Source organism: Larimichthys crocea, chromosome XV (genome assembly GCF_000972845.2).
Source record: "Larimichthys crocea isolate SSNF chromosome XV, L_crocea_2.0, whole genome shotgun sequence".
NCBI lineage: Eukaryota > Metazoa > Chordata > Actinopteri > Sciaenidae > Larimichthys > Larimichthys crocea.
In genome coordinates this window covers 23035248-23057623 of record NC_040025.1, presented here as the reverse complement: position 1 = coordinate 23057623, position 22376 = coordinate 23035248, and the positions used below count along the sequence as shown (strand labels likewise).

The 22376-nt window shown below is 40.7% G+C and overlaps 2 protein-coding genes across 3 annotated transcripts; both read right to left on the bottom strand.

Annotated features, from left to right (window-relative positions):
* Positions 1-500: 500 nt before the first annotated feature.
* Positions 501-16991, bottom strand: l3mbtl1 (L3MBTL histone methyl-lysine binding protein 1). The gene is made up of 22 exons (XM_019256745.2): positions 16724-16991; positions 14780-14989; positions 14053-14240; positions 12758-12887; positions 11953-12115; positions 11064-11202; positions 10840-10888; positions 10244-10332; positions 9584-9688; positions 9287-9422; positions 8669-8760; positions 8009-8160; positions 7587-7663; positions 7182-7267; positions 6368-6478; positions 5875-6016; positions 5651-5753; positions 5313-5501; positions 4847-4896; positions 4249-4406; positions 4091-4153; positions 501-2816 (listed from the first exon to the last, which is right to left on the bottom strand). The coding sequence occupies exons 2-22, from the start codon at positions 14955-14957 to the stop codon at positions 2682-2684; spliced, it is 2535 nt and encodes an 844-aa protein (XP_019112290.1). The 5' UTR covers positions 14958-14989; positions 16724-16991; the 3' UTR covers positions 501-2681.
* Positions 16992-17297: 306 nt separating this feature from the next.
* LOC104936178 (serine/arginine-rich splicing factor 6) lies at positions 17298-21829 on the bottom strand. Of its 2 annotated transcripts, none has more exons than XM_010752161.3 (6): positions 21659-21829; positions 21096-21256; positions 19315-19433; positions 18984-19186; positions 18775-18861; positions 17298-18617 (listed from the first exon to the last, which is right to left on the bottom strand). In XM_010752161.3, exons 1-6 carry the CDS (start codon positions 21763-21765, stop codon positions 18176-18178), a joined length of 1119 nt encoding a protein of 372 aa, XP_010750463.2. In that variant the 5' UTR covers positions 21766-21829; the 3' UTR covers positions 17298-18175. The 2 variants fall into 2 exon arrangements, with proteins under 2 accessions (XP_010750463.2, XP_010750464.2); XM_010752162.3 differs by having other exon boundaries at positions 21123-21256; positions 21659-21827.
* Positions 21830-22376: the final 547 nt, after the last annotated feature.

The following is a 22376-nucleotide window of genomic DNA, read 5'->3' as shown; positions in this document are numbered from 1 at the left end:
ACTTAAAGATTCCCCCCAGACATACAATACTGTATGAAAGTATTTATGTTTGAATAATTATGTGTTTCAGGTATGGTTTCCCCACAAAAAAGTTCAGGTATGGTTTCCCCACAAAAAAGTTAAACTAAATATTCGTATTCTCTTCTCTTTGACAAACCCAGAGCTTCTGAATATGGAAATATTTTAAGGTTTAACTGCTGCACAGAAGATTTCAAACTTTCCCTTTTCCAGCAGATGAATGTGAAAACAGCCCTCTTGCTACAAACTCTGTACATGCATCTTTCTGCACTGTATCAAATAACATTTTAAAGGATGGAAACATTTTAGCATGCTTTTATTTTTGAGGCAACAGAGCAGGAGTGTCTCTTCTGGGCTGCAGCTTTCCAAAAGGATAAAAAATATAAGTCCTGCACACATGCCCTTCCTCATTGTATAAACCATTTACCACCAAACAGTTAATTGAGTGCTTTCATTTTGGAGTCTGGCTACAGGTTATCAGCCAGGCCTGTTTTTCTGGCCTGTGCAGTGGAACAAGAAGATAAGCAATGAAAGGAGAAAGGGCGTGAAAGGAGCTGTCACCACCACAGCCAACTGTTGACGACAATATGGTCAATAGGGGGATGTGATATAAGCAAAGTAAGTTTATAGTCAACACACACAACACACCTGCACAAACACAGGAAATGCAGTGTGTGTGTTCCCTCAGATAAGACAAGAGGAGGTGGCTTTACTCAGACAAGACAACTTTGGACGTTTATTAATTCATATGGATAGAATGACATTTGTGACCCCAGATTATCTTGAAACGCACACACTCGCGCTTGCACACACACACACACACATACTCACATACACAAATCCCACCAGAGAGACACACAAATAAGATTCCAAGAGCCCTTAAAACAGTCCAGTAAAATAACTTTTCATCTGACAATATCAAGTCCATACAGTGTCTTTGAACCAATCCTGACATAAAATGTAAACATTTCAAAAACACAGTTTCCATCACATGAAAACTGCTGAGAGCTTCATTGACTGTATCCCAAATCCATGTTTATAGTGCTAAAATGTGGATTTTTGCACTCTCTAGTGACCAAGTGTGGGAACATCATTGTGTAAAATCCATTCGGGATTCACAGTTGTGCTAAAATGCCAATACAAACTGTCCTATTCGTCCATTTAGAGGTGCAAAAATAATAATTTAACATGTTTTGCATATAGATATAAAAACTCATAACACTGTGTTGTTTGATCTCTGACTCTGATTCTATAGAAGAGGGTAACATTTTAAATTACAGCTCCCGTATCATTTGAATTTTTACATTAACGGTGCAGTAAGTTCCAGTGTGGAGAGTTTCGAGGCAGTAAACACAAACGACTAATACTTCAGAATACTCAGGAAACTGAAGAAAGGCTTCCTCTCATAAACCTGAATCTTTTTACAATAGTCTGAACAAAGTAGCTTATTTATTTCATGTTATTCTGTTACAACTTAAGAATTACTCTGACAACATAAAGGAGCTGTAATTAAAAAAAAAAGTGTTACTGAATACAGTACTTCTCTATTAACTGTTTTATTGCACAAAATGTGAAGCTTGCCTCACTGACCAGCCTCGTCTACTGCATTTAACTCCTCTTACTTGCTTTTTGGCCATGTTTCCCCCCTGCCAAGTCCTCCCCATCTCTTCCCTTTTAGTCAACCCTCTTATTTTCTTCAGTTTCTATTTGTGCATTGAGTATTTCAGCATTTTCCCCCATTTTGATGATTTCACCTGCCGTTTTAGGGGTTTTTGAACTGATGATTTAGTTCAAATCTAGGTACAGTACTCAATAAATTTGGTCCACCTCTGTAAGGTAGTAGGTACACTTTCAGCTGACTTGTTAAGGCTTGCATCAATAGGAAGGATTCTCATTCAGGAAGTGAAAGTACAAATAATACTAGTATCTCTTGGATGGTTGTGAGCTGCAGCAAGATGCTGACGCCATGTTTACAGAAGAAGAACCAGAAGCAGGTTGTCTTTTCAAAGAAATCTGTTTCATTCAGCTTTGAAAGCCTGTGTGAAAATAATAGAAATTCAGGGAGGGAAAGAAATTACATTTTTACACTCATCTGAGGTGTTAAAGGTTCTGGCTGTAGAAATGTGATTTCTTTCCCTCCCTGAATTTCTACTATTTTTTCACACAGGCTTTCAAAGCACAAATAGAAAACTCAGCATAAAAAAAAACCCAGTTGGATATAATCACAGTTTAACCAAACATATCATAAACTGGCAGATCTGTGACAGATGTGAAACTCTGCCTGTGATGTTCAGGTGATGTTTGGTAATGAACTAAACGCATCAGTTGTGAAAACCACCAAACTCAAAAAACTTGTAATGTTTGACCTCACCTTCAGCAGCCTCCTTCTATCCACCCTCCACACTAATTTGTCCGTCATTCAAAAAATAAAAAATAAAAAATCTGATTTTCATTATTTCCCTTCTTCCACCCTCTCCTTTAATCTACCATTTAACCCTGATCGGACCTCACCTTCCCCCCTCCCCCCTCCCCTCCTCCCTCTCTCTGATGGGTACAGGACACCAAACACATGAAAAAGGGATCAGGGTCTTTTTCCCTGCAACAGAATGAATTTGGCACATGATGATTGGCGGCCCGACGACCCCCGATGAGTGAGGGCGGGATCACTTGAGTCCCTCGTCTGTGCTCTTGAACATGAGAATGGCGTTGGAGATCTTGAGGGCGGGTCCGAGTTTGATGCTCATGATCTTCACAATGTCGGTCTGGGTCAGTAGCAGGAAGGCCTCCCCGTCAATCATCTGAGGAGACGTGGACACAACAGAGGTGATATAACTGGACGTGGAGGTGACAGGTTTTAGAAAAGGTTTGTTTTGTCTGCCATGGGTACTCACAGGGGGGCGGTCAAATTAACAGGAATACCTGAGAATACAATACAACAGCCCTGCAGATGATGCCAGGGCTGTTGTTTTATATGGTCAGAGGTGTTACTTACACTAGATGGTAATGTCTGAGACTTGTGAGTTGTTATCCTGTCATTACAGTGGTATGACAAAGTATTCAGACCCTTTACCTAAGTGAAAGTACCAATACAACAAAGTATTATAAGTAATTATAAGTAAAAGTACACAAGTATTGTCAGCTAAAGTATTGAATGGTACATTTATGACAATATTATATTATTAATACTATGGCACCAAGCATTTTAATGATGTAGTTATTTATAGTGGGGCTAGAGAGAGTAAAGCATAAAAACAAAGTTCTGTTGCACAAATATGTATCATCTATTTCCTGTAACCGCTTATCCTTAGCAGGTTTGCAGAGTGAGAGGTACAACCAGGGCAAGTCACCAGTTTATCACCAGGACTGACACATGGAGACAAACAACCATTCACATTCACACCTACAGGCAATTTTACAGTCACCAATTACCCTATTAAGTGTGTGTCTTTGGACTGAGGAAGCTAGAGTACCTGGAGAAAACCCACACAGACACAGAGAGAACATGCAAACTCCACACAGAAAGGTTCAAAACCTTCTCGCTGCAAGCCGACAGTGCTAACCACTATACCACTGTACAACCCAAATATGTATTAATGTTTGGTAATTTAGTTTTTCCTTGTTTTTCTGTGAAATATTAGATACCTCAACCTATTTGAGCCTCACAGTTATTTGAATGAAGCCACATCGGAAATTTAGAAGGGAAATCTCTCTTTAGTGGAACTGATAACAGCTCATAACCTTTTTTTTGTCACAAAGCAAAAGGATTGGAAACCACTGGTCCTTTAACAAAGCTTTGTGTTTTATCAGAAAAGTAACTAGTGACTGTATCTGTCAAATAAATGTAGTTTGAAAAGAGAAAAATGTACAAGAAGTATAAAGTGGTACTGTCAAATAGAGGAGAGTGTCATCAGCAAAGAGGTCAAACAGTGACACGTAAATGCTCCCCACTGAAAGACCGTTGTTATCTACAGTGTACCATAACAGTAAGGACTGCAAAGGATTGTCTACATTTAAGTATAGCAAATGTGGGAATTATTCTAATATTTTATTCACATACACTTGTTGGTCTTACCTCTTCTTTGAAGACACGAGCCTGTTCTTCACAGCCAATTAGATTCTGGACAAACCTGAAGACCTGCAGCGCAAACAGACACACAGAGTTTCAAATAATTCAAACCACCCAGAGAAAGAAAACAAAAATAATATATATTGTTCAGCGGTCATGTTCACCTCTTCGACGTTCCATGCCGCCACCTGGCTGGCGTGAATGCCCTGAACGCCTGGCAGCAGCTTGCAATGCTGCTCCCAGCATAGAGACAGAGTCCTGTCTGACTGGCTGCTCAGAGCTGACATGAACAGTGATGGATACACACCCTCTGACGACATGTCTGACGACAAACACACAGAAACATGCTTGGATTCAACCATTGTTGATTTCTGATCACTTTGACAAATATTTCAGACTGAAACTACCTTTGTTTAAAGCAAATATTGTAATACATCCATAGGAAAAGCACAGGTGTACATAACTAATGGATAAATTCCATTTAGATTGCCTGGCTTACGAGTCATGTCTAACAGTGTTAATTCACCCAGTGTAAGTCAAGATTTCTGCTTTGAAAAGACATATAATCTGTAGTTTGTTATCCTTCAGTTACAATTTCATCATTCTCATGCCAAAACATTCAAAAATGTTCAAAAATAAGTTGTTGTTGCTAGACTGTGTGACAGCTCAGGCAGGATAAGGCTACAGGTTTGACAGGTTGATGCTGCAGAGTAAAATGCTTTCATCAAAGTAGGATATGTGTAAAGCATTTTAAAAACTCACTCTGATAGTCTCTCTGCTGGTTCTTCCTGTATTTGGGAGGACGGCCAATCCTGAAAACAGAAAAGGTTTTATGTGAACATGGCCTCAAATAATATTATTTTCATTGTCAATTAATCTGTTGACCATTTTATCGATTCATTCATCAGTTGTTTGGTCCAGAAAATGGTTCAAAAACGTTGATGTGTGTGTTTCCCAAAGCCCAAGGCGACATCCTCTGATGTTTTGTTCTCCCTACAACCCAAAGATGTTCAGTTTACTGCCATAGTGGACTAAAAAATATTCACACACAATCAGATAATTTGGACAAATGCCATCTAGCAGTTCAGTAGTGCATCATCTTTCCAAATTCCTTAAATCTGACACATTGGACCTTTAATAGTTGAAAACAAATTGATTTTATTTTATTTTTTTTACAAATTGCTGCAGCTCTAAATCTGAGAAAAAAGCAAACATGCATGCGTTCTACCTGCCACGATAATGAGTTTTCTTGGTCCTCTGGCCAAAGAAGAGGTTCCTCTTGCACTCTGAGTCTGACAGTTCTGCCTTCAGCCTGCCTTGGTTACGCTCAGCCAATGGACAGCCGGATATGCAGTGATGAGCGGTGAAACGACCGGTCACGTGACCTGAACCATCACAACCAGGAGTTGGACACTTCCTGTTTCAAAGACAGTGCCCCAGGGCATTTTGAAAAGATTTAAGATCAAGTAGTTATTTATTCATTTTATTATTGATGTGTGTTTTGAAAAGCTGGTGATTAAAGTTTCCATTACATGACTGAATGATAGACTTGAGTTCAGTCCTGACCTGTTGTGGAAGCTGTACTTGTTGGTTCTGGGGTGGCTGATGGGTTTACAAGGAACAGAGGAGGGGTAGGTGGACTGGCCTGTAGCAGGAGGCTCCCTCACACCTATGTACATTTAAATACAAACAGATAAACCCTACCCTTTAATGCTGGCTGTCAAGGATAATTCATAATTATGATGTTTTGCAGAAAATAAACTTCCAGTTTTGACTTAAGTAGTTGCTACCGTGTGGCTGCTGTGTTTTGGTGTCCCGTGGTGCAACTTTAAGCGGGTGTCCTGTCGCCTCACACCAGCCTGCTGGGTGGATGTCGGGGTGATCTGAGTCCATCCACTCATCATAGACATGACTCCAGCCGTCATAATGGACCTGAAGGAGGAATAGAGATGGAGCTGTAGCACATGAATAATACTGTGCACGCACACACACACACCAAATACACACAGCTGAGCTTGTATAATGGGTCCATGGTTGGCTATAAAGATGTACATTACGGTATTAGTACATGTTAGCTCTTATTACTGCAGGCACATCAAAACCATTAACCCAAAGCCCCAACTGACACATGAGCTGTAATGGACCTGAAGGAGCCTGAGAAACGTTTTAAACATCACACGCATACAAGATCAACTAACAACACACACACATATACACACATATACACACATATACACACACACACACACACACACACACACACACACACACACAGAGTATTACCTTAATGCGATGGGTGTCGACCTCCTCCACTGTAGCCACTCTGATCAGACCAGGACTTCTCTTGTCTACAGCTTCTAGTTTCATCTGTGGCTGGAAGCTGTGAGGCTCACGCTGGAGACAGAGGATGACACATTGACTCGTACATTTAGCTTAATCACCCAGCATGTTACAGATACTTTAAATGAAGCATTGGCAAACTCATTTCTAGTATTTCAGGTCATGTTTGTCCTAGTTTTCATTTTATGCCTTATTAGTGAGGTCCTGACCAGGCACGTTCATGGTCGGCATCGCAACATTTATATGCAATCAGTGCACAGCATCAGTTTTATATAAGTCACACCTAAACTGTCACATTGTTTTATTGTCATGTACACAAAAAATCAAAGTGACATACAAATATGTATAAAGGAAAATAGAACAAAACCAAATTAGAATCTAAGACATCAAATAGTGCAGCAGCTAAAATCTAGGAATAAAATATAATACAAAGTAAAATATAATACAAAGTAAAATATAATACAAAGTAAAATATAATACTGCGGTAGACAGGAGAGTAAAGTCAAATGTATAAGTGGTTCTGTAAACAGGTTGTGCAATAATGCAGTATGTATATACCTAATGAAAACACATTGTGGACAGGTATCTGTCTAACTGTGACTGTAACAAACCATGCAATTCATTATTTTTGATTACTCTGACATTTTTAGCCTCTTAACTCTGGCCTTGTCTACACACTCACTGCTGTTTTCTGCGTGTAATAATTCCCTCTCATACTGTGAGCTGAATCCAATATATCACATTTCTTTGTTCTCACCACTTTAAAGGCGTCAGCAGCCACCGCCTTGGCACCAGTCTCCTCCAGGTAGAGAGACCAGGAGAACCGGGCCTGGTCTGGGTAATCTGATGCAGCCAAAAATAAATTCACATCAGTCAGTGAACACAAACAGAAACATTCAACAACAACTGCTGGGCTCCCACAAAAAGGCTGCCAACTAGTCTTCGTATTTTTATATGTGTAACTTGAGCCTATCTTTATGATTATTTTCAAGTACATGTTGTAAAAATCCTTAATGTGTACATTCAGTATACAGAGTGTACAGTATACTGGATATAATCCCCTATACAAAGGGAAAAGAGGAATAACTGAAATTGTTTTCAAAGTGAATGACACACAGTATGACTATGAACATTAATGGTTAACAGGCAACACACTGGATACCTTGGGGCGGTGTTAGTGGGAGGTTCCTTTCCTTGCACCAACCAATAGGATGAATGTACGGACTACTGGAATCACACCTGTGTAATAACAACAAGAACAACATCCAGCATTGAGTTATAATAGTGAGTCTGTCCGCTTGCTATCTTGCTGTCACATTTCAGCTCGTAACTACTCATGAGTGTATGTGTGCACTACGTGCATGAACGTGACCGTGCAGCAGACTGATACCGAAACAGAATATTACAGAAAAAACTTATTTTACACAGTGATTACATAGTTTATTTTCATTCAAAATGTTGTAGTATTTTGACAGTATAATATATATATATATATATATATATATATAATATTTCAGAGATTTCTCCAAGTACCACTACAAGGACCACGGTTTTCTTCTTCAAGCCAGTATTTCTGAGGCTCACCAGTAGTCATATGTGTCATCCCAGTTGTCAAAATGAACCAGGAAACGGTCGTCCACCACGTCAGTAACGGTCGCTACACAGATGAGGGAGGGGTTCATACGGTCGACGGCTTCCAGCTTCATTCCGATCTCAAAACCGCACTTGACATCGATCTAAACGGAGAGCAGAAATATTAGAAATTACATCGCACGTAAGAGTAACAGGCAGAGCTGTGGACCAGCTGATAAATAATGTGTGACTTGTTGAAAGATTAAATGTGCTGTTTGACTGGCATCATTTGTTTATGAGTACACCAATTATTAAAAAAGTGACAGACTGCTAGTTTTATTGAAGCTTGAAAGCTGCAAGCATTAGCATGCAGAAGGAAGTCAACATCAACCCATACAAGCATAAAGCTGTATGATGAATATTAATACTAAAACAAATATGAGACAGGACATCAGGTCGGACATTGACAAAGCGATGCAGGTAGCGGCTGTAAATACTATTTTAATTTTAGCACATTTGGACTTTTTGGCCTTTTCTGAGAGACATAGAAAGTTAAAAAAAAAATAAAAATTGACTCCTCATTGGAGTTGGAGTTTTGCCAAACCTAAATCATTCACCTCATCCATTCATGCTGAATAATACAACTACCGTATATTATATAGTAGCAGTTACCCTCCCAGGACTGGCAAATAGTTCTTTGGAAGCCACTTGTGCTTTAGTCATTCTCAGGTAGTTGGTCCAGGTAAACTCCTCCTCTTTACAGCCTGCAGGACAGAAATATAGAGATGTCAAGCTTTGGTAAACAGCCCGGCATTTACAGGAAGGGTTAAACATGTTTGGGAAACATGCTTTCTTGCTGAAAGTCTATGGGTTAAGCTGGGAACAGGGCAAAACAGCTAGCCACCTACAAGCTCCTCTAAATCTTACTAACATTTTATACCGTGTTTGTTTAATATGTACAAAAAAACTGGCTTCACCTTGACTCCATAATGTTACTAGACCTGATCAAGATATAGTTCCGCACATAATCCCTCATAAAATCACAACGTGTTGCTTTTATGCTTTGGTTTTTCTTCAGTTTTAGAGATGCTGGTAGAGCCAAACAAGCTGTTTCAAGTCTTTATGTTAAACTAAGCAGCTGGCTCCCACCTAATATTTTTTGTACAGACAAAAATGGTATCAATCCTCTCATCTAAGCAAAAAAGTGAACGAGCGTATTTCATTTTGTATATTTTTTGTCCATGATATTTGATTCTATGTGCCCTTTCATGGTGTGTTGTGACCTCTGACCTTTGGGGGTGTGCAGTTTGTGTCCTGTGCTCTCACACCAGCCTGGTGGGTGGATGTCGGGGGAGTTGGCATTCACCCAGAAGTCGTGGCAGTCAGAGTAGCCGTCAAAATGGAGCCTGAGCCGGTAACCACAGACCTGATCATGACACAATACATTAGAGGAATAAAAGCAGACTGGCGACACTGGGCTGACCTCCTGCATGCAGAGCAGTCTGTGAGTGAACAGCAATTTTTAATCCAAAATAATCAGCCTGGCCATTAAGATCCATCGACCATGTTAATGGACGTCTGGCTCACCTCGGCCACAGTGAGGACGAAGTACATGGACGGATGCTGTGGGTCAATGCCTTCCAGCTTCATCCCCTGTTTAAAGCCGTTCTTCACTGTTGGCACCCTCTGGGACTGGACATGAAAGAAAAGAGCAAGTATTTCAGTACAAACCACAGAGACCAAAGTAAAAATTTAATGAAAATGAATGATCCTAGTGGGGACGTCAGATCAGGACAAAGCACAAAGAAAAGATAAGAACACGGCAAATAGACTAGAGGAGATTACAGCCTTCTCATAGCACTTTATTCTGCTCCTTATAATGTATTTTCCTTTATTTCTCCTAGAACAGAAAGTCTCTTCAAGACTAAGCTTATGATGTAACACGTTTAAAATAAATAACTTTAAAATGAAACCACAGCGAGAACTCAGTCATCATCCTCTGTGACAGAATAAAAAAATGAATGTCTGCCTTTGGCTGCATACATCACTTTCTCCCAGGTAAATTTAAATTTTTCATTTCTTCCCTTGACACTGCTGCACTGGGGCGATAGATTTGTCCCTGGGCTCCTAGCAGAGCTTCAAGGGTAGTAAAAGAAGTTGTAGAAAATCATGGGTATGGTGGTTGAACCCGTGTATACCTGTGGTATTGGACTGAAACTACAATCTGAATATTAAACTCATACAAACCTCTTGAAAGAGACTGCTGGGCGCAGCAACAGCTTTGCTCTCCTCCAGATACTGAGCCCACGTCCACTGCTCTGTCTTACTGTCTCCAGCTTCACCAACAATACAAATGGAGCATTTAGTTGATTCATTTATGCAACGTGCATTACAGCAATATATTACCAAAACACAAGCATTAAGTGAACAAAACAGAGAGAGGAAAGCAATTCAATAAACAGAAGACGGAAAAGCAGCCGGGAAGGACGAGTGAAACAGATGTTTACAGATGACTGTTTGTCCAATTTTACATGAAAACATTAATCTTAAAGTTAAAATATACTTTGAATACAACACATAAGGGCTGGATGAAATAGCAAGATCACTTGACACAATCCAGTACAACAGCGCTATAATACAGTAATTACAACGCATGATCTTGTGATGTGTCAGAGAGAGGTAATTTTGGTGCATAATTTGTGTCAGAGATATGTTATTATAACCTGAACGTGTATGAAAGGTAGTACAGATGTACTACACAGCAAAGAAGTGCAAAGGGGGATGAAAGACAGCATAAAAGAATGACAAGAAGACAAATAAAAGGGAAAAACGGTTAGTCCAACCTCCTCTGATGTGTCTGCTGTCCGTTTTTGAATCATCCATTTTCCCGTCCTAAAAAAAAGTAAAGTGTAAAAGAGTAAAGACAACATAGTCGCTAAATTTGAGCAGCTTTCTGGTGAGCAAGCAAACATTTTGTATTTTTTGCAAGTACTATTTGACCTTTATCGAACATATCAGTTGAAACATTCATGCACATCTCACTAAACTCATTTCATCTCTGCCTCACCGTGCCTTCGATGTCAGAGTCTTCCTCAGAGGGACTCAGATATTCCTTCCTCTTCCTCTTCCTCATGGGTTTCAGGTGATCGGGATTCAGGGAGGAGACCCTCCCGCCTGCTGGCACCTTCTCTACCCCGACACTCCTCCTGAGGTGCAGAGAGGACAGATACAGTGTTCCTCAAGTCTAAACACATCCTTCTTTTCTCTGAGCATGAAATTCATTTCTTCCTTGTTCTCTGCGCTGTTTGTTGTACATTGCAGTTTCTGTGAAACTTTTGTCTTTTACTTCAGTTAGTAGTTTTTCCAGAATGCCTTAAGACAAACCTCCAGTGCAGTGACAGTGTGTCAGCTTGTTGTTTTTAATCAAACACAGGCATATGTGCTTGTAGACAGATAGTTAGTTAATACAAATAGAGGGCAAAGCTTCGAACACTGCAGCTCGCTGCGCTAAGTGTGAAAACTTTTCGCTTTGTTGCACAGGTTTGCAGGTTTTTCTGGTTAAATTATGTTTTCTGTTAACATTTCACAATGTTTTGGAAAGGACACAGCACTGTTTGCCTGCACATCCATTGAGCCACACCACAGGGGGCATATGTTGCACCATAAAAGATACTCAAACCTCTGTTGTGTCAGAGGACACACTCGACTCCACTCATTCATCCGCTAAAGTACAGACACTTGAAATGGCACATTTAATGAGGCGTGACACATGGAAATGTGCAAAATACAGCGTCAATCGAAAACCATGTAAACTGTGTCCCTGGATATACGAGTGAGCGTGATTGTTTGATCTACTGAGAATTACAATAAGAGGAAAAGCACATGCAGGAATGACTGTGCTACCGTACGTATGTGTATGTAGAGAAACACGAGTATGAAGGAGAGGTTGCTGTTACTTGTCAGTGATGGGCTCTCTGCGCAGCTCCTCTGTGTAGGTCCTCTGAGCTCTGGGATCATGTTTCTGTTGTCCCGGGCCAACCTGGACTTCAGGTTTGACCGACACAAACCTCTCTGGCTCCACGGCTGCACCTCTCACGGGGACCACAGGCGCTGGAACATCTGAAATATAAGTAACGGGGAAAGTTATTAAAAGACTTAACTTTTAAATCTAAATCTCTGCTGTTCTCCTGTGGCTTTGATTGGTTTGTATTCCCTTTAATGATATAATGTGGGTGCTGTTACTGCACTAAAACTGAATTTCTGGTCTATTATTATTTTTTGAGGACTTATTGATTAACTTTTTGGCCGGATTTTGATTTTTCCAAACATCTGAGTGATGCAGCTGCACTCTCTTCACTTGCCAAGTAGAGCTCCGCTGCTGCTGATGTAATTATTGCTCATTTCTGCTTAACACATACACGTGATCACTGGAAACGGCATGCTGTGAAATACTTCAGATAACAGTGTAGCCATGTATAGAAAGTATCCTCCTTAACAAGCATGAGCAACACTGGCAAATACACTCACAGATACTTTATTACCTCATCATAAACAAGCTTTAATGGTCAAATATGTGCCATATTATGTCAATGATATGTAGCATGTCATGGTTTAATTTGATGTGGAGTGTTAAAATTGTCTGCTACTAGTTCTGAAATGTTTTCAGCGTTCGAGTGTGCGATGTGAGAATGTTTCAGAGAGCTGCAGTATTTTGTGTTCAGTCCCCGATGTTACTACAGTCTTATGTAACCATGACTCTACCTGGCTTGTCTGCTGGAGAACTTTCTGCGTCAGCGGATCTCCCAGAAGTCCCGGCTGCTGGTTCAGTGGTGCTGCTGGTCGTCCCTGGGGTGATCAGTGTGCTCAGTGTTCCTACGTCACTCACACAGAACTACAACACACACACACACACACACACACACACACACACACACACATCAATGGATCCATCTGTCAAAATGTGTCAGAAGTTTGTAGCCTTTTTAAATTCAGATTCTGGAGATAACACGTGATTATTTTAATGGTTGAGGAGGTTTAGTGAGTGAGTTTTATTCTGATTAGCCCCCTCTCTTTTAAAAGTGAGAAAACATGCAGTCAGTTTCGTTTATCTAGTAGTTTGTTACTGTGGCCTCCTTTATACTGAACCATCGTAGTGAGTTCCAGTGCTTTCAGGTCCAATTGTTAAATTTTAATTCTATTCACATACCAACAATTTACAGTAATTTAAAGTTCAGTTTGTTCATTGTTAATGTGCCAAAATTATTCACTGAACAACTAAAAAGGGAACTGGTGACTGCTTTGGGTGATTTTACACATGTGAGTTAAAAGTGAGTGCACTGAGGCTGGATAATCACTGACTACCAACAAAGCTCTGATTGTTTACATTGTTGTTGGCAATTATGCCATCATATGACAGTTACTGGTCGAGACAGACAAGAAATACATGTCCTGTAAAATGTAATGGGCATCATATTGTTTCCACGTGCTAGGTGGTAAATCGTTTTTGCCCAAAAATAGTAACCTCAGCTGTTAAAAATTAGATGGGTTTGTTCATGCAGTCAGGTTTCTCCTGTGACCAACTCGGTTAAGGGGAAAAATAAGAATCATGAGCACGTTAGACCTGGTGCATACTGTATTGTTTTCACAGTGTTTTACAATTCAGATCAAAGGCAGTGACAGAAAACATAAAAATAATAAAAACTAGCAATGAAAATATTTAAAGGACCAGAGTGTTGGATTTAGTGGCATCGTGTGGCCACAAGGCTACTGGTAATGAGCCAAAAGCATCAATATACAGCTGATATTTTTTATGATGTTTCTCTAGACAACAGCCCAAATACCCAAATTAAATTGACCAAAATATGAAACAAAACCCCATTAATGATAGATTTTAGTTTAAAAATAGTTTACTTTATAAATGTGTTAAACACTGGTTATTTTTCCATTCATCTGTAGAATAAGATCAGACTTCATCTGTAAGTCAATCTATAGATACTTGAAAAAGAAAATACTGTCTATTTTTACAACATGTGTTGAAACCAGCAACATGGCTTCACCTTGAGGTTGCTGCTGGGCAGGATGGCCATCCCCTCTTTCCACTCAAGCACATGGACGATGCTACAAGCCCCGCCCACCTGTGCTGTCAGGGTGGGTGTGGCCGTCTCGTTGGCCCTGCCTCCTTTACCTGGGTCTCCCACGGCAACAGCTGGGGTCACCTCTATCTTCTGATGGCCTGGAGCGGGAGCTGAGGAGAGAGGTACATTAAAATTCATTAACTTTCTGCCTGAGTTTGTTACTCCATCATATTTTAATTTCATTAAATCACTTGTTTTTTTTCTTTGTGTTGCTCACTATAAACCTGGGAGCCAGACGGCTCTGTAAGGTCATGTTTTTTTCGTAAACAATTAATATGGCCTCTACGCTAAAGCACCATTGTGAAACTTTTCTACCATAAAACTACAACTTTGAAATTATTGTGATGCTACACTGACTATATTAGAAAAGATATAACATAAAAATGCAGCATTTTTCACTTTTTCTACATGAAAAATGATTGAAATTATAAATTGATTATATAACATATTATATCCAACAAAAAATTCTATATTTATATATATATCTATATTTTTATCGACTAACTGATTACTGACTTGTTGTTACAGTTTGATTAACAAGGGATTTTACTGATGTCATTTATAGTGTCTTTATTGGGGAATAAACACATCCACAAGTTAAAGGATGATAAGTCCATATGGACAGACTGCTGCTCAGCCCTGTGCTCACCTGGCAGGAGGAAAGTGGTGGTGGTAGTAGTGGTGGCGTGGGGCTGGGGCCGAGCCTTCTTGGCAACACCATCACTCCCACAGATGAGGACAGCCTCACTGGGGGTTGAGGCGGATGGGTCCAGAGGGGTGCGATCAGGTTCTTTGGGTGGAGCCTCCATGTTCACTTTGGCACTCATAACGGTGTGTCCCTGTCCCTTACTCCGGAGCGCTGGAAATCAAAGAGTGTGAGGAAGATGTCAAAGCTGTTCTGTTACAAAAGACTAACAGGGTAACAGGTTTACAGCAGGAACAGCATGATGGGTTTTGTGGTCCAGGTCCTGTCTAAAACCATCATAGAAGAGGGATCCCTCCTCTGTGGCTCATCCAAAGGTTTTTTACTTATCCCATTCAAGGGTGGTCAGATTTTACATGTCCATACTTAGACAGTACACTTATGCATATTTTCTTTTACTCTGTTTTGTTAGATTTTATTTATATGGCTCCAGGTTTTTACTTAAAATTGTATTGTATTGTATCTTATTTGACTTGTTCTGGCTGTCAGCTGGGATAGGCTCCAGTCTCCTGCAACAATGATGAAGATAAGCAGCTAAAGAAAAATGTTGTTTGAAATATCTGAATGTTAATGTATAAAAATGTATGGAGAAGAGCATCCATTAGAACAGGAAATAAGATAAGCTATACCACTTCTGACCACAGAACATCTCCTGATACACTTATCATCTTAATTCATATTTCTTTATTTCCAAGCTCACTTATTCTCTGAGGATTCAAAATAGACAAATTCTAGCAAATTTGGAATAAATGGATTTAATTTATAAGCTCAGTGCAAGCAGACTTTTTTATGACTCCACTGAAGTTTCATGCTACTTTTTCCTGATGTGAAAAATAGAGATGTAAGCTCCCTTGTTTCTACTGGATATAGTTATTTTTTAATATACTGTGAGATCTACAGTAGAGATGGTGAGGGTATGCATAGATATATATATGCCTGGAAGTGAAGAGGGCTGAGAAATTTAGTTTAGAGTTCTGGCACTCATGAATTATTAGTGATTAATTTCTCTGTAAATGCATATGTATGTGTATTTATGTAAAAACTGGAAAGGAGGTCTATGTAAGAATAGTTCTGTACATTATGTAAATTTGCCTTTTCAAAATAAAACCAAAGGAAAAGAAAAAAATACATTTCTTTATTTCCATTTTCTGAGATTTAACCTACATAAAACTACAGCAAAAATACTTTTCTACAGGAGCTTTCCCCCTACTTATAAAAAAACAAGTCACTTTTAATAAATAAATGTCATCTTACAGAATAATGGCAGAGCAGAGGTGCCTTCCTCCATCAATAACCATGACCCTGTATGACTTTTTAACAGCCATCCATTACCTCCAATAAGAAAATAAAAAAGCCCTTTATGTTTACGCACACGCTCCACACACACACACACACACGCACAACAAAAAATACATTTCAGTTAAAATGGCGGAGGATGTGAAATCCTTGAGGCAAAAAAAAAAATGTGTAAAAGCAGTGTCTGAAATGCTGTGAAAATCCCATTTACTGAAAAATGAACCCTGTCACCCATTCCGGCAGCACCTCAAATGAATGAGCAACATTTTCACCTCACAACAACGTTAAGCATGTTTGATATTTCACCAACCTCGGCGCGACTCAGTCTATTAATTAAAAGTGTTTAACTCGATTAGGATCATTAAACGCCTGCCATTATCAAATATGTTTTTTTTAAGATGAAAAGCTTTGTGGTTGTCACTATCCGTAACGCCAAAACGGTGATTTAAAAAAAGAAAAACACACATAACACTTAACAGCGGGTGTGGTAAAAAGATGTTCATGTCTGCTGCTCTTGGATCAATTAGAGGAAAATGGTAAATGTGAAATTAATTCGTGGTTACGGATGATTTCGGAAACTGAAATTTGGCTTACCAGCTCTGATCTCCTGCGGCTCCGGGGCTTCGACTGCGCATGCGCGAGTCAGCCCGGTACAGTCACCGCTCTCTGGTTATATTGTAACACCAAAAAAATAATAAATAAAAAAAAAAGACTTCCAGTGCAACCGCTCCACTTTCACTCATGGTCGATGTGAAAATAATGTAGTGGACCATCGATTAGTGAAAAAAGCTTCAACCACAGATTTTTTTTCTTCAAGTTGAAACACAAACCGCTCCATCAAACCAAACCGCCGCTGTTTATTTCCCCCCTTAATCAAAGAGAATTTATTATATAATTAGCAGGATATAGGTCACGTCGTTACTGCAGTCAATGTTTCAGTAATCCTCATACAAAGCATCATCACACGGCACACAAGATATATATATTTTTTTAAGTAAGATCTTTAATTGGACATACAATAAAAAAGGACATCTTCTGTTAGACCTCGCTCATATGGAGAAAAAAAAAATATGAATCTGTTCCAAAGGATGGAGAGAGGAGAGGGGGGTGCATTCAGTAAACCCAATGTTTGTGTCTTATAAAGCCACAAGCCAACCCTCACGGGGGGTGTTGTCTGCGGAGTACAAAAAAACCCAGTACTAGCTGCACAATATAATCCAGGGTTAAAGGGTTTGGACAAGCCTTAAACTCACAAAAAAAAAAATTAACTGAAAATCTGTGACAAACTGCATCTGAGGCCTTGAGGCTTGAGCAAAACTGAAATCCATAAAGTAAAAAGGCCTTCCCACAGATTACCTGCTCAAAGATTACGAAAATAACCCCCCCCAAAAAAACACTGGTAAGCAACAAAAACGAATAATCAGTTTGATTCTGGTCACACGGTTTATGTACAAGAGGTTAAAAAGGGATCATTAATAGTCCACCTACGATTGAAGTTGTTCAAACATGAAATACAAACCCTCATCTTTTTTTTCTCCTTCTTGTAAATATGCAGTTTTGCAGATCTTTTGTTGTGCATTTAAGAGTGCTGCAAGACAGACTGATTCCTTGAGAAAGCAATCATCGAGACTGCAGCTCAAAAAGAGAAACTGCTCCAATGCTGTAACCAAACGCTACTTTTCTCCCACAGCTGTGCAGCTTGATGTGCTCCTGATGGATGCTCCAGACATTAGTGGGGACACGTACAACGTTAGTAAGATGGATTGCATCTGTCAGCCAAACCATTCTGTGGCAAATATGTAAAATAAAGATAACATTTTAAGACTAAGAGTTCACTTTAGGAAAAATAAATTGGCGACTTTTGGGAAAGAGCTAAATTCTGAAACGTGTCCCCATCACTGCCATGCATCATCTGAAACAACTGCACACTTGAGGGAGGAAAGTAGACAAGTCAGTAAGCAAAGCCAGTATGACAACACAGCTCAATATGTACAGCATTAGGGATCAAAGCTCAGCAATGAGAAACACCTCACTTTCCTAATTCCACTAATCCTGAGAAGCTGATCTAGACCGTGAGCGAGACCTTGAACGGGAGGCTGAGCGCTTCTCCCTTGACTTGGATCGGCGGTCGTCCTCCTGTGGGGATGGAGAGCGGGAGGCAGATTTGATGGCGCGCTCCTCCTTCCCATTCTCAACTGGGGAAGCTGAGCGACTGCGGGACTTTTTGTCGCCACCCATCTCCTTGGATCGACTGCGTGAATCCCGCTCTGACTTTACCTTTGAGCGGCTCTTTGAGCGGGACTTGGATTTATGGTCGGCTGAACGGGAGCGGGATTTGCGCGAGTGTGAACGAGACTTGGATTTGCGGGATCGAGAACGGGACCTGCGGTTGCGAGAGCGCGACTTGCTTTCTCCTGACTTGGAGCGAGACTTCCTTCCAGATCTGGAGCGGGAATGACGACGTCTTTTGTTGCTGCGGGAACGAGATCTGTAAGACAAAAGAAACGCTGATGCTTAATTTCACAACATATTAAATTATTTACAGGCACAGAAACCAATATGTAGCCTCTATCATCTACTTTCCTATAACAATACTTTAACTGGAACACATCTGTATTTCTGATGTAGATTAGATCCGTTCTCACCTGGAGTGGGATCTGGAACGACTCCTGGAGCTCCTGCTTCTGTGGCTCCTGCGGCTCCTGCTGCGGGAGCGACGGCGACTACGAGATCTGAAGACAACAAAGTCAAAAATTGCATCAGTGCTGCAAGTTTATTAGCAATACAATTAAAATCGGAGTTTAATATGGATTTTTCACAGAGCATCCAGTCTGAAGCATCATAGTGTTCCCACCTGGAGCGGCTGCCAGAGTAAGACCTTCGTCTGCGAGGTCGGTCCTCCACCAAACGAATCTTACGCCCATTGATGTCTGTGCCATCCAGCTTGTCCAGAGCTCTCTTCATGTCAGAATGGGACCGAAACTCGATCACTCCCTCATTTGTGCGTTCCTTGTGGGCATCTGCGTAAGTCACCTCTCCTGCCTGGCGCATGAAGTCCTGGAGGACACGAAAAACAAAAACACGCTGACACTGATCCGTCTTAAAAATGAAGTGGTGTAAACGATCCTGATCTGATGATTCACTACAGTTGACTTGTGGAAAAAAAAGTTTGTTTGAACGTGTACCTTGAGGTCCTGCCAGCTGCAGCGACTTGACAAGTTTTCCACGATGAGACGGTACTCTGTACGGACTGGGGGTCCATACTTATCCCTGCCAGAGCGGCTCCGGCTGCTGTAACCGCTACCTTTAAAAACAACACGACATAACAAAAGTTAGAAACAACTAAAGTGGTCGAGACACAAAGAACTACTGGCCAGGGTTGTTAAATGAGCAGAAACCAGTGATTTGCCAGATAAAAGTCCAAGGGGGGGGTATACATTTAAACTTAAGGAGTCCCTCTGATCCCATTTTCAAACACAAAGCTTCAGGTAAGTGATCTACAAGCCACTGCATGGGCTCTTGGTATTGTTTGTATTGTTCAGCATTTTGAAGTTGTTCTCTGCTGCAAAGAACACCACTGCATCTGTTTCTGGCAATACAAAGCCTGTCTTACTCCGGTGCATCACACTGTGATGCTTTACTTGCATAAACAAATGGACAGTGATGTTCTTTCAAGACCTCTGAACCCTGTAACACAAACAGAAAAGGAGGTATCCACATAGGTTGCGGTCAAGGACACTGTTCGATCAAATTGAGTGAGAACGGTGTAAAAGACACACCCACACCAAATCTTTTTGGTTTTTGATATTTGACCGGGTGACAGTCTGAAATTTTGTTTCCCACTTACAACATTTCTTTTGATTGCAAGTTCTTTACTAGAGCCGCTCCACTTATGTTTGCTGTCAACATAGAAACCAATGGCAATCCTCACCATCGCCCCTGGTCTATTGGCAAAAGGCTGCTGTCATCATGGCTTCCGGTTAGGTCAGCCAAGGATCAAGGGGGGCAAAGGTCACACACACATTGTAAAGGTGAAAGCCAAGGCCAAACGGGACAGGCAGTCATCTTAGCCAGTCATCTTTAGCCTCAATGGACTCTCAGCCTCAGCCCGCAACTGGACTCTTTCAAATTGAAACATCAAGGACTTTTGTTAATGTTGAATATAAAAATATATACCAACGTTAAAAATACACATTTCACATGAAAAGGTTAGTCTAGTCCTATTGATTAAGCTAAAACTACAGTAGCTGTGTTCGTGGTGATGATTTGTGATTAGCTTTCTTCTGTGGCGCAAACTAATTCACACCTTCAAAAAGATGGCTCTCCGACTTAATGGCCATCCAAGAGAACTTTGCAATCCACGACAAGAAAGCCCTGCGTTCAGGCTATCCTAGCTAATGCCAACTCTACAGCCTAGACTCGTTGAGTCGTGCTATTTGAGGGCTCTGACTTGCAGACTGTTGCTCCTACCAGATAATGAACCACAGACCAAAGAAAATCCAGGGTGGGCCCATGATCTGAAGGGAGGAGCGACAAGCTGCAGGTCACCAGCCCTTTGGTGATTGAAACTGAAAACTGTCGAGCAGGATGAGATCGAACACACGCAGACAAAAAGAAAAAAAAAAAAGTTAAACTGGACTCCCTGAACAAGAATAACGTAGATCAGTGCTGGTTTATAGGAACATTGATATAACATTAGGAGTACACTACTACTGCTACTTATGTTACAGCTAATAAAAGTTTGCATGCAATCTGAGCCATAGTAAACGTGTAGCAACGTGACACATTAACATGGGATTCAAGACTGCTGGTTACCGCTAAAGTGCACCTGAACGTTAAACTCACGCTACAAGTCTGCTAATTAGCGCCAGTATGTAACAACAAACAGCTCTCTGTGCAGTCCACATCGACACCTCACCCCAAGGGGAAGGGGAAGAGAGGGTATCTTGTAATAGACTGCACTTACTGCGCCCACCACCCCAGTAACCCCCACCGTAGCCATCTCGGTCTCGCCGCGGTCCCCGGGCATGTTCGACGATCACCCGCTCCCCGCACAGCTCCTTCCCGTTCAGCTCGTACACGGCGTCGTCGGCGTCACGGTTATCCTCAAACTCCACGAATCCATAGCTGTGGGGAAAAAAAGAAGACAGAAAGTCACAACAAAGCGTTAATTCATCTCCAAACCACACGGCATGGTGTGTGTGTGTGTGTGTTCATTCACACGGAGCTAGCCGTCGTTAGCTCGGCCTGCTGTAGCAAACACAAAGACGCCATGTTGGCCATGCGACATTTGGCACACGAGCAGCGCGAGAAGTTTTAGAAGAAAATACTAAAAACATCCCAACAAAACAAACTCAGAGTTTTACAAACAGACTGACTCCACCTGCTTAGATTAAACACACTTACTCTGCTTACCAACCTTCGTGTGCACGGGGCGACGTCGTTCACATGAACGCACGGCTAGCATTGAGGCTAGCTACACGTTAGCTGCTCCGCGTTTGTAAGAAATATAAATAAAATACAACTCACCCGTTTTTCAGGTCGATTTCCATCAGCTTCCCATATCCGCTGAAGAACCGCTGGATGTCCTTCTCGCGGACATGATAGCTCAGTCGTCCGATATAAACACGGGGCATGATTTAACCTGACGCTGTTCTCGACTGTTCCTCACCGCGCGGCGCGTTACCAGGGCTGCGGAGCTCCGTGTGTGCGCGTGCGTGCTTCTCTACCAACGGGCAAGCGCGCGAGGTGCGCCACAGCAGCCAATCAGCGCGAGGCTGACTTGTACTTACAACTCCCGTTAATCAATTTGATCACATGCTGACACGAGGAGCTGTATCAAAATAAAAATCAACAAACATTAAAGGAATTAAATTATAGTATTAGTAGTAAAATGTATGCTTCTATCAAGCATTAAAACTGATGTGTCTGCGCCGAAGTACATGCTTAAGGAGACCTGACAAGCTACTACTCTTAACAATTTAATTTAGTAGTATATATATATATATTATATATATATATGATATATATATATATATATATATATATATGATCTTAGTGTTTCCATGTAAAATCTGATATAGCAAAGTAAAGCAGAACCATCAGATAAAGTCTATAAAGTCTTTCCTGATTAAAATGGATGGATGGATAAAAAGTCACACAAAATAAAAATTAAAAAAAATCACCTTGTGTCAGATTATAGTACTACATATATGCCAAAAAACTACACAAGCATTTAACATAGAAT

Excerpts from the sequence above, each read along its gene's own strand:
- l3mbtl1 (XM_019256745.2), bottom strand. The coding sequence starts at position 14,957 with ATGAGTGCCAAAGTGAACATGGAGGCTCCACCCAAAGAACCTGATCGC. Across the intron at positions 12,116-12,757 it reads TTCTCCAGCAGACAAGCCAG|ATGTTCCAGCGCCTGTGGTC; the intron begins GTAGAGTCATGG and ends CTTATATTTCAG. Across the intron at positions 4,897-5,312 it reads AAAACTCATTATCGTGGCAG|GATTGGCCGTCCTCCCAAAT; the intron begins GTAGAACGCATG and ends TTCTGTTTTCAG.
- LOC104936178 (XM_010752161.3), bottom strand. The coding sequence starts at position 21,765 with ATGCCCCGTGTTTATATCGGACGACTGAGCTATCATGTCCGCGAGAAG. Across the intron at positions 19,187-19,314 it reads GCAGCTGGCAGGACCTCAAG|GACTTCATGCGCCAGGCAGG; the intron begins GTACACGTTCAA and ends CGTGTCCTCCAG. Across the intron at positions 18,618-18,774 it reads CGTTCCAGATCCCACTCCAG|ATCTCGTTCCCGCAGCAACA; the intron begins GTGAGAACGGAT and ends TTTGTCTTACAG.